General features: G+C 37.8%; 1 protein-coding gene across 1 annotated transcript; it reads left to right on the top strand.

Annotated features, from left to right (window-relative positions):
• Positions 1–6,185: 6,185 nt before the first annotated feature.
• On the top strand, positions 6,186–8,757 carry LOC141629294 (uncharacterized). The gene is made up of 2 exons (XM_074442318.1): positions 6,186–7,113; positions 7,643–8,757. Exons 1-2 carry the CDS (start codon positions 6,186–6,188, stop codon positions 8,755–8,757), a joined length of 2,043 nt encoding a protein of 680 aa, XP_074298419.1.
• The last annotated feature ends 2,508 nt before the right edge of the window (positions 8,758–11,265 follow it).

Here is an 11,265-nt window from a genome sequence, read left to right as displayed (position 1 = left end):
TTACCCAAATTATCCTTTCCATTGTTCTGAACAAAACATTTGCTTACGAAGCATTTTAAATAGGATAAATTAGGCTTTCTTCCTTTAAGCAACTCGTAGGGTGTTTTGTTAAGCATTTTTCGGATCATAACACGGTTATAAATGTGACATGATGTGTTGACGGCTTCGGCCCAAAAATTATTTGACAACTTACTACTAATGATCATAGTCCTAGCCATGTTTTCAAGTGTACGGTTCATATGCTCTACAACCCCGTTTTGTTGATGTGTAGCATGCGCGGAAAAGTTATGGCTAATACCATGCTCATCACAATAAATAATAAATGAAGAATTTTCAAATTCGGTTCCATGGTCGGATCTCAAAGAAATGAGCTTTTTATCAAACTTGTTTTGGACCTTTTTCAACCAAATTAAAAATTCATCAAATACTTCATCTTGAGAACTGAAGTAGAGAAGCCAAACAAATCGTGTAAAATCGTCAACAGTCACACATAAGAAACGACTACCTCCTTTACTTCTAACACGCATAGGACCACATAGATTAATATGAAGTAACTCAAGAGGTTTAGATGTACTAACGAACTTTTTGGATTTAAAGGAGCCTCTTACTTGTTTTCCCTTAGCACAATCATCACACAAGCTATTAAAGTCAAATTTTATGTTAGGAATGCCGTCGACTAAGTCAAGTCGCTTAAGGGTGTTCATTGTTCTAACATTTACGTGACCTAATTTATTATGCCAAAGCCATGGGTCGTTCTTTTTCAAAGCACTCATACAAGACATGGTACGACTAGACAATGCAAAAAGATTAGTCAAATAAACATCTTTAACACGTTTTCCTTCTAGAACAACTTCTCTTGTATTACCATCTAAGACACGACATTCACTAGCATAAAATTCAACGATATTACCATTATCACACAATTGAGATATGCTAAGGAGATTATGCTTCAAACCTTTGACAAGCAACACTTTGTCGACACATTGTGACGATGACTTACCAACCTTGCCGATTTCAATAATTTCACCTTTCTTATTGTCACCAAACGTCACGGTGCCACCATTGTAGGCTTCTAGTGAGATAAATTGGTTTCTACTTCCCGTCATATGACGTGAACATCCACTGTCCAAGTACCAATTGCTGCTGCCTTTCACTAATGCCTATAAGAAATCAAGAGGTTAGTTTAGGAATCCAAACGAATTTGGATCCCTTTTTGTGAGTTGCATTGTTAATCATATCTTTGCGAATCCACACCTTTTTAGCAACCTTGATGTTCTTGATTAAGTCGTTTAATCTGTTAGGACAACCTTTAAATTCATGAGCGGTCTTACCAAAAAAGTTGCAAACAATATACTATGGAAGGCCTGCATATTTTGTCCTTAGAAAATCAGTCTTGCTTGGTTCCTGGTTTTGAAAGTTACAGTTCACTGAACTGTTGCCTTTAAAACCAAGTCCAGCTTTCTCTTCAGATTTTAGGGACTGATTTATGAGGGAGTCTAAAATCTTTTGGCTACCTTCCCATTTCCTGTAAAACTCTTTTGCATCATGCAACTCTTTGGTCGATGTTTCAATTTTAGCAAGATGGTCAAGATTTAGTTTGCCTACTTTGTCAAAAGCGGATTTAGCATGACTACATTCATCACTAAGCAACATAGCAATTTTTTCAAGTTGCTTATTATCATTTTGACACGAGGTAAGGTCTGCTAGCAATGAGTCTCGTTCTTTAGTCAACATATCAACTTAAATAATTAAAGACTCGTTTTCTTTTTCAACATCAGAGACAACAGTTGAGGCAACTGTTGCTTTTGACGAGCTAGCAATATTCGTGAGAACAAGGTTTTCTTTTCTCAATTTCTTAATTTCTTTTCTGAGTGATGGAATGATGTTACTTTCTTTTATCTCCTCTAGACACTCTCTAAGACCAACATTTTCTTCGGCAATTTCCTCAATTTGAGTTTGCAAGTCATAGGGCATATCATTTTTAGCTAGACTCTTGTCAAGTACGTCATCAAACATCAAACAAAGCTTATCTTTAGAAAGAGTTATCACCTTGTTCTTGAGATTAATTACCTCGGTGTCGGAGTCATTGCTGGAGTAATCAGAATGAGCCATAAGACAGAGTGCAGATTCTTTCTTTGAAGACTTGGGTCCGTCAAGATCAAGACGAGTTGTCATACAAACTTTGACATCTAATTCTTCCTCAAGGACTTCATCCTCATCGGAATCAGATACACCCCAAATTGCAGACATGGCTTTATGCTTAAAATCTTTCTTTGCAAAATCTCGTTTTTTTCTAGATTTGAACTCATTCCACTTGGGGCAATCTTTGATAAGGTGACATTTCTCACCGCATTTGAAATAAGCCACCGTGGAATAAGATCTCTTCTTTTAAAAACGTTTTCTATTAGAATTGTTGAACTTCTTAGGATTGTGACTATTGATCATATCCGCCATGTTACGTGAGTACATGGCTTGTTCGTCATCTCCATCATCTTCCTCATCACTTGAGGTTCATTTGAGAGCGAAACCTCTAGCTTTGGAACTATCACCCGAGCGCTTTGCGAGACTTAACTCGTGTGCCATGAGTGAGCCCATTAGCTCACTGAAGGACAATTTATACAGATCTTTAGCCTCCTCAATAGCCGTCACCTTCGGTTTCCATTTATCACTTAGGCTACGAAGGATCTTTCGGACTATATTCTCGGATTCGAACTCTCTACCTAGACTCTTAAGTTCATTGACAATACTAGAAAAGCGAGAAGAAAGACAATTGATTGACTCATCTTTCATCATATTGAACATCTCATATTGTTGCATGAGAAGGTCAATACAATGCTTCTTGACTTGAGACGTTCCCTCATAAGCTAAGCTTAAGGTGTCCCAAATCTCTTTGGCTGAGGTACATCCGGAGATGCGAATGATATCTTGATCACCGATGCCATATTGAAGAATGGACATGGCTTTAGAATTTTTCTCGACTTTACGATAGTCAGCCTCGATATAACTTTCCTCACTTTTTAGGGCGCTATTCTCATCAGAGTCAGTAATTGTTATAGCAAGGGGACCCTTTTAAATAATAGCCCAACACTCATAATCCGTACTTTTGACGTAGTATTCCATACGGTGCTTCCACCGGGAATAGTTATCCCCTTTGAAGATAAGGTACTTAGTATGTTTCCCGTCCATGACTATAGGATCAACTCTCTGGTAATTAACCAGTTATCAAGAGTACAAGGCTCTGATACCAATTGAAGAGTCACGGGCGAGAGCACCTAAGAGGGGGAGGGGGTGAATTAGGTGTCTATTTAAAATTTAAGCTTAATGAAAACTTCTTTTAAAACTCTTAAACACTTTAAACAATGCTTAGATGAAAGGAGAAGTTGATACTTAGAACTACAGAGTTAAAAGTAATCAACAACGATTCAGCAAGTAGAAATTACAGTGTACTCAACTGTTGATTCTGAAGATATAAACGTGAGTATAGAGTGCAGCGAAAATAAAACGAAATAAACACGACAAACGATGTTTTTAAAACTGGTTCGGTCACTACTCCGCAACCTACGTCCAGCGCTATTTTATTAAACGTCTCAGAAGTAAACTCATACAAACTAAGACCACCCCGAATAATAAAACAACTCCCCAATCTACTCCAGTTGATAATTCTTAAAAGCTATTCCAGTTCCAAGACTTTTGCTTTGGACTACTCCCGAAAGACTCTGTGCTTAAAGCTACTCCGATCCGCAATAAGGCTTTTGCTTTGGGCTACTCCGCCGAAAGACTCCGTGCTTAAGGATAACTCTATCCTAAGACTTTGGTTTGGTTCTACCCGGTTGTTACAAGACTCCACTTATCTCAATGTTGTTCACTCAATTAAACGGAGGAGATAAAGTTTAAGTACAAAACACGGGATCCTTGATAATGCTTAAAAGCTACTCCTCTTCCAAGACTTTTCCTTTGGGCTACTCCGCCGAAAGACTCCGTGCTTAAAGCTACTCCGATCCGCAACACGGCTTTTGCTTTGGGCTACTCCGCCGAAAGACTCCTAGCTTAAGGATAACTCTATCCTAAGACTTTGGTTTGGTTCTACCCGGTTGTTACAAGACTCCACTTATCTCAATGTTGTTCACTCAATTAAACGGAGGAGATAAAGTTTAAGTACAAAACACGGGATCCTTGAACACGACTAAACGACTAGGTGCAATACAATAACTCAATAAAAGACTCAAAGATTAATAAACAAACTTGCAAAATGACTTAATGATTTGAAGTGAAAGACGGTTTTGCAAAGTTAATTTACTCGATTGAAAGCTTAAGTCTTTTTCAGTTTTAAACTCGTTATTGCACACTTGTGAAAATGAATTAAGCAAGCTATTTATAATGTCCAAGTAGTATACTTTACACATTAAAATATCTTATACTCATAAGCACAAGTGATTAAAATATTGTAAGTAATTTGCTTGGGTAACATGCACAAGACAACCGAAATCTTCTCCAAGCAACCGAGTATTCTTCCTCAAGAAATCGGTGCCTAAGAATGCAAGAAATCAGATTGTGCACACACACACAAATAGATTGGGTTTTTCATCAAGAAACAACCATAAATGGTTGTGTTTATGGGAACCATAAACATTTCCATAAATGTAAAAAAGCAAACAACCCATTTATAGAAAGTGTTTTATTGTGCAAGCAAACTCCTTAGCAAGACATTGAAAGCTTTATTTTCTTCAAAAGACTTCAAAACATTTCCAAAAATCATTTGTGATAATTAAAAGCATTTTAACAAAGATTCAAATAATTTCGAAATATTTCTTTCAAAGACGAGCCTTAATTAACAGTTGACTGAACTGTTGTTTTTGCACCTAAACGTAAATTCGATTTAAAGATCTCCTTACAACACATGATTTTAGCAGTAATGACAATCTTCATCTTTGATTTTCATGATGACATTCTTGATAACATTGAATTGACAATTGGAGCTTCATGTTACATGGTTAAAACTTAAAAGGCGCACAATTAAATAACAATGAGATTAATTTGTCTTAAGGCATTATCAACATTTAACTTAATCAAATTGAGTCTCTTCACAATGACTCAATGACAACCCACTATGCATGTCACTTTGTGACTGCATACATCTTGTGCTTTTCTATGGGGAACCAATTACAAATTTACGCCGGGCTGTTTTGTTAGAACTAGAGGAACAAATAACAAGTTTGGAGTATCCTTATATTATTGTGGGGGATTTTAATCAAGTGGATTATGTGTGTGATAAACTTAGTGCTAATACGAATTCGATCCAAGGTGCATTTGAATTCAATAGTTGGCACCTAAAAAACGAATTGTTGGATATTCCTTTCAAAGGACCACGCTTTACTTGGTGTAATAATCGAAAGGGAAAGAGAAGGGTTTATGAACGAATTGACATGGGACTGAGCTCAAAGAATTGGTTTTCCTACTTCCCTGATACGGGCATTAAACATTACCCGATTCAAATCTCGGACCATGCACCCATTGAGTTGGATTTAAATCTTACAAAAAATACGTCAAAAAAACCTTACAAAGTGGATGCATGGGCTTTGGAACATCTTGAGTGTATATAAGTGATTAAGGAAACTTGGCGAGGTAAGGATATTGGATCCCCTGCTTTTTGTGTTATGCGAAAATTGAGCCGGGTTCGTCAAAGGGTTAAAAAGTGGTCGCTGGACAAGAAACGGGAATGGGAAGGGAAATGGGAGGATTTTTATAAACGCCTCGAAGAAGGTATTGAACTGGCCACTATGACTGGAAATGATGAATTATACACTCGGGTGAATGAGGAAGTGCGGGAGTTTGCTATGGCTGCGGCTATATATTGGAAGCAACGAGCTAAACTCAAATGGATGGTTGATGGTGATACTTGTACCAAATTTTTCTTTAATTGGGTTAAAGGAAGGGCTGGTAGGAATTTCATTCTGGGAGTCAAGACTGAGGAGGGTCGGTGGATTTACGACGTTGATCAAGTGAGTGGTGAATTTCAAAAGGTTTTTATGAATTTGTATAACCCACCTTCACCTGATCAAGAGGAAAGGACGCTGCATCACTTTGAGGATTTATTATAACATATCCAACCTCGGGTATCGGAAGGGGATTTTTTAAGATTGGAGAAACCGTTTACGACAAAAGAGGTGAGGCGGGCGGTTTTTCAAATGGGGGCTTACAAATCTCCCGGACCGGATGGTATCCCCGCTATTTTCTATCACAAATGTTGGCACTTTATAAAAAGCGATTTCACAAAGGCGGTTCTTTCTATTCTGAATTCTGGTGTGCTACTCCGAGAGGTAAACCGTACTTTTATTGCCTTAATCCCAAAGTGTGATAATCCGGAAAGAGTGCAAGACTACTGCCCTATTAGCTTGTGTAACGTGTTCATGAGAATTGTTACCAAGTGTATCGCGAATAGGTTAAGGAAAATTATGGGATATCTTGTGGGACAATCTCAAAACGCTTTCATTCAGGGTCGGCATATTAGTGATAATATTTTGATTGCTCATGAGGCTATATATAATATTAACTCGTATAAAAAGGGAAGATATGGAAGGTTTGCCTTTAAAGCTGACATGAGCAAAGCGTATGATAGGGTTAGATGGGATTTTTTACAGGCGGTCCTTAAAAAATTTGGTTTCCCTGATAAGACTATTAAGCTCATTATGGGGTGTGTAAATTCTGTTACCTATGAAGTCCTGCTTAATGGATCCCCGCTTCAGCAATTCAGGCCATCCTGTGGGCTTCGACAAGGAGATCCATTGTCACCTTATCTATTTATCCTTTGTATGGAGGTATTGTCATACAATGTGGAACATGCCCACCAAGTGGGTAGGATCAGAGGGATTAAGTTATGTCGAGGGGTGTCACCACTGACACACCTCTTTTTCGCTGATGATTCAGTCTTCTTTCTCCAGGATAAAGGTGACTCGGCACGACAATTAAAGTTAATTCTGGATGATTATTGTCGGGCTTCAGGTCAGGTGCTAAATGAAGATAAATCTGGTATTTTCTTCAGTCCGAGCACAACCTTAGGAAAAGCAAGGCATTGTCTGGCTACGCTTAAAATTACCAAGAACATGGGATTGGCAAGTATCTTGGGTTACCTACTGAATTTCAAAACTCAAAACAAGAATTTTTCGGGGGCTCATTGAGAATGTCACGCGACGCATATCATCATGGAATGGGATTTTCTTATCTCCTGCGGGTAGGCTTACCCTAATTTCGTCTGTCTTATCAAATCTCTCCAATTACTTTCTATCGGTATTCAAGTTACCGGTAAGTGTTGCCAGGAAGATTAACTCACTTCTGGCACATTTTTGGTGGGCGGGCTGTAAGGTGGGTAGAACTATCCATTGGTGTAGTAAGAATGTTCTCAGTCTTCCAAAGGGGGCGGGAGGTCTTGGACTAAGGAATATTGAATGTTTGAATCAGGAACTTCTGGGAAAAAACGCATGGCGCATAGTCACAAATGATGGTTCCTATTTTGGTGGTCTATTCAGACAAAAAAAATTTGGGTCGGAGTTGTTTAATGATGGCCAAACAGTGAAGAAACGTGGTAACCGATCTTGGGGGGAGCGAAGCATCGTACATGGATTGACTCTTATAATGGAAAATGTAGGTTGGAAACCTGGGTGTGATTCGAATCTAAATGTTTGGACTACAAAATGGGTGGGAGGTGAGTATCCGGAACCGAAGGATGTTTTGTTAGCCCCGGAGCTGGCATGTCTGAAGGATCTGCGCGTTAAGGACTTATGTTTCAATCAGGGAGGGTGGAATGAAGCAATGATAAGATTAATTTTTAAAGATGAATGGATAAATAAAATACTGGCTATGCCGTTTAGTACATCGCAGAAGGAGGATAGAATCTACTGGCTATTAACAAGTACTGGTGACTATACGGTAAAGAGTGGGTATGCTAGTGGGTTTGAAAGGTATATGGAGGACAAAGGGGCTGGGAGGGCGATCTCAAGAATGAGTGTGAGTAGTAAACTTTTTTGTAAACGAAATCTATGGCGGCTACCTGGTCCGAATGCGTGGAAAGTTTTATTATGGAAGATTTTGGCGAAATCCCTGCCAGTGGGGGAGGAGTTTGCAAGAAGAAAATTGTCAGGGGTGGATACATGCTTTTTATGCTCTACAAAAGAGGTGGAATCTCTAGAACATCTCTTTAGAGATTGTTATGTCACAAATAGGATTTGGGCTGGAACTACACTTGGAATTAATGCTGATCAAGTTTTGACTGTGGCACTTGATGGATGGATTATTAACTGGATTCTGTATCTTGGAAAACTCGAGGAAGGAGATTCACGAATTTTACAATTCTTAGCAACTATCTGGAGCATTTGGACTCTCCGAAACAATATTATTTTTCGAGGTAATACCTTTACCCCAAATGTCTTCTTTAGGCTTTGGTCACAAACAGTGGCAACCGCCTTGAGCGCTGAGCTGAGCGCCAGAGTAAAGGGGGAGATTAACCAGGCTTCAGATATGGAGAATGAGGAAGGTAAACAGTTGATACGGAGGGGTAAACCCTTTTATTTGGTTGGTGATCATGGGTCATGGCAAATGGTAAGTGTTAAGTTGGATGCGAGTTGGTCTTCATCTTATGACGCTGCGGTGGGATGGACGGTCAGCTCTACCGAGGGGATTACTTTTTATGAAGGACGGAAAAGATTTTTGGCTGAATCCCTGCTCCAAGCGGAAAGCTTGGGGGTTAAAATGGTTATGGAGTGAGCTTTTGATGAAGGCTTGCTTCACGGGCGCTTTTTTCTTGATTGTCTTCAACTGGTTTGTCAAATTGCAGGATTCGAAAAAAGGCAGCATCATATTACTGGAATTCTGGAGGATCTCTCTCGTCTTGCATCTACCTTTCATTGCATAAATATTAGTTTTCTACCTAGGGGACTTAATAAGAGAGTCTTGCAAAAAGCGCTATGGGTCACTCTAACTTGTAAACTTTTTTGATCGGCTGCCAAAAAAAAAAAGATTATATACAATGAACCAATTTTTACCAATAATTTTTACCAACAAAGGGAAAAGTTAACAGTACTTCTACAAATACACCTAAATGCTCATTCTTATGTACAAATTTATACAATAGACCAAATATTTACAAAATGATCTAACCTTCAGATTATTCTAAACTCTTCTTGTTTGCCTAAACTTTTAAATAAATAAAAAACTAAAAATATCTTTTCCTAGTATTATTTTTTCTTTCTAAATAAACTGCATTTTGACCCTCCTATAGTTCAAGCAATAATCAGCTCACTAGCCTCGCCGCATGTAGTTTTAATAAAAATACATGATATACACAAATTATGCGAGTCGAGTCTCACTATAAGACACCATATCATAAAAGTATTTTCATAAATTACAACTATTGATATACAACTAAACAACTCCTTAAAAATACCTTTTTTTTTCTTTTTTTTTTTTTTGTGTGTGTTGATTCATCATTATTGAAGCGTATAATATAAGGACAATTGTGTAATCTTACCCAATACAACATCGCATATACACAAAGCAAACGTCGACACCTTCACGTAGAGCAAAGATTACGAGTCAAACTGAAAATATTAGTGAACAAAGAAACAAATAATGAGTACTCTGTATATATTAGCTAATATGGAGTAATATTTTCCATTTTTGTATGTTTTTTATTTGATTTCTTATGCATCAAAAAAATCGTTAATGTACACTATTAACCCTCAAACTAGTTTTATGACCCGTAAAATTCACAGGTTGCTATATTTCGCTGTTTAATTTTATGCTTTTTTGAGGACATGTCTATATATCACGCTATAAAATTATAAAAGTAAATTTTGAATATACTATTCAAAGTACACAAGATAGTTAGATACATCTCCCGTCACTCTAATTTTATACGTTTACTCTATGGGAGAGGTGCATTTTAATCAAACATATTGAATTGGAGTGGATTGAAGAAGTGTCATTTATACTTTTAAATGTTACTCCCTTTGTCCCGGTCATTTGTTATCCTTTTCTATTTTGGGGTGTCTCGGTCATTTGTTGTCCTTTCTATTTTAAGAATGAATTTGATGAGTAATTTAATCATTCACACCCAATTTATTCCACTTGTCATTTAGTAATTGACCCACTTTCTCTTTCCTTGGTCTTTGAGCCAAAATCAAAAGACAACAAATGACCGGGACGGAGGGAGTACTTTAGTAAATTAACAAAGTAGCTTAAATACTTGGGGAGTAAATAAATCGAGGCCATTAATAGGAATATTTATAATAGTTGGGCATCAACCATCACCTTAAGGTTTTGGTTGAGTTGGTTCATCTATCATGGTATCCGAGCCAGAGTGACCGAAGGTCACGGGTTCAAATCCTGGCAACCTCAAAACCCCTCAAAAAACTCGAAGTGGAAACCCAGCACACGGTACGGGGGAGCCAGTGCACAAATAACCACTCTTCAAGCCCAACGGACATTTGAGTGAGGGAGCGTAATAGGAATATTTATAATAGTTGGGCATCAACCATCACCTTAAGGTTTTGGTTGAGTTGGTTCATCTATCAGCCATTACTCATTACTCATTAGTTTGTAGATTGTGGAATCCCCTCGTTTTACCTTAAACATCCAAGCTATATATAATGCAAGTGATAACTAATAGCTTCTGAAATAAATATCCGCATATGTTAAGACATGTTATAGAACTTAAAGTTTCAGAACTTAAGAGAAGTTGTGAAACGGAAACGAAAGGAGTAGCATATATATATATATATATATATATATATATATATATATATATATAGAAAAAAGCTCCTATAAGTCCACCTTATTTAGGTGAGTCCTTGAGTCCTCATTTAAGCCCTTGAATCTAATAAATGGATGGCTGAGATTAGACCAAAATAAAGAGATGTGATATAAATAGTCCTAAACCCTAATCTCTCACATCCATCTCATTTCATTTCCTCACAACACTCTCCCACTTCTCTCTCTTCCTCTCATATCTCTCTAGCTCCACCATCACCTACTACACAACCAACTACAACATCCTCCCCGTTAACACCACCACCAACAATAACAACACCCACCGCACCGCCACAGCCATGCAATAGGCGCCGCCACAACAGCCGCCACACCATTTTTTTTTTTTTTCAGTTCTCGTTTTTTTAGCCGCACCTTTTTTTTTTTGTTTCAGATCTCGTTTTCATCTTTTTTTAGATGTTTTTTGGTTGGTGTTCGTTGGGCTAGTCTTGTGGTGGTGTGTCGTTG

The sequence above is a fragment of the Silene latifolia genome, chromosome Y, assembly GCF_048544455.1.
Source record: "Silene latifolia isolate original U9 population chromosome Y, ASM4854445v1, whole genome shotgun sequence".
Classification (NCBI taxonomy): Eukaryota; Viridiplantae; Streptophyta; class Magnoliopsida; order Caryophyllales; family Caryophyllaceae; genus Silene; species Silene latifolia.
The sequence above is the reverse complement of the archived record's forward strand: the minus strand, read 5'-3'. Positions and strand labels throughout refer to the sequence as shown.

Excerpts from the sequence above, each read along its gene's own strand:
- LOC141629294 (XM_074442318.1), top strand. The coding sequence starts at position 6,186 with ATGGGGGCTTACAAATCTCCCGGACCGGATGGTATCCCCGCTATTTTC. Across the intron at positions 7,114-7,642 it reads CAAGAACATGGGATTGGCAA|GTTGGAAACCTGGGTGTGAT; the intron begins GTATCTTGGGTT and ends TGGAAAATGTAG.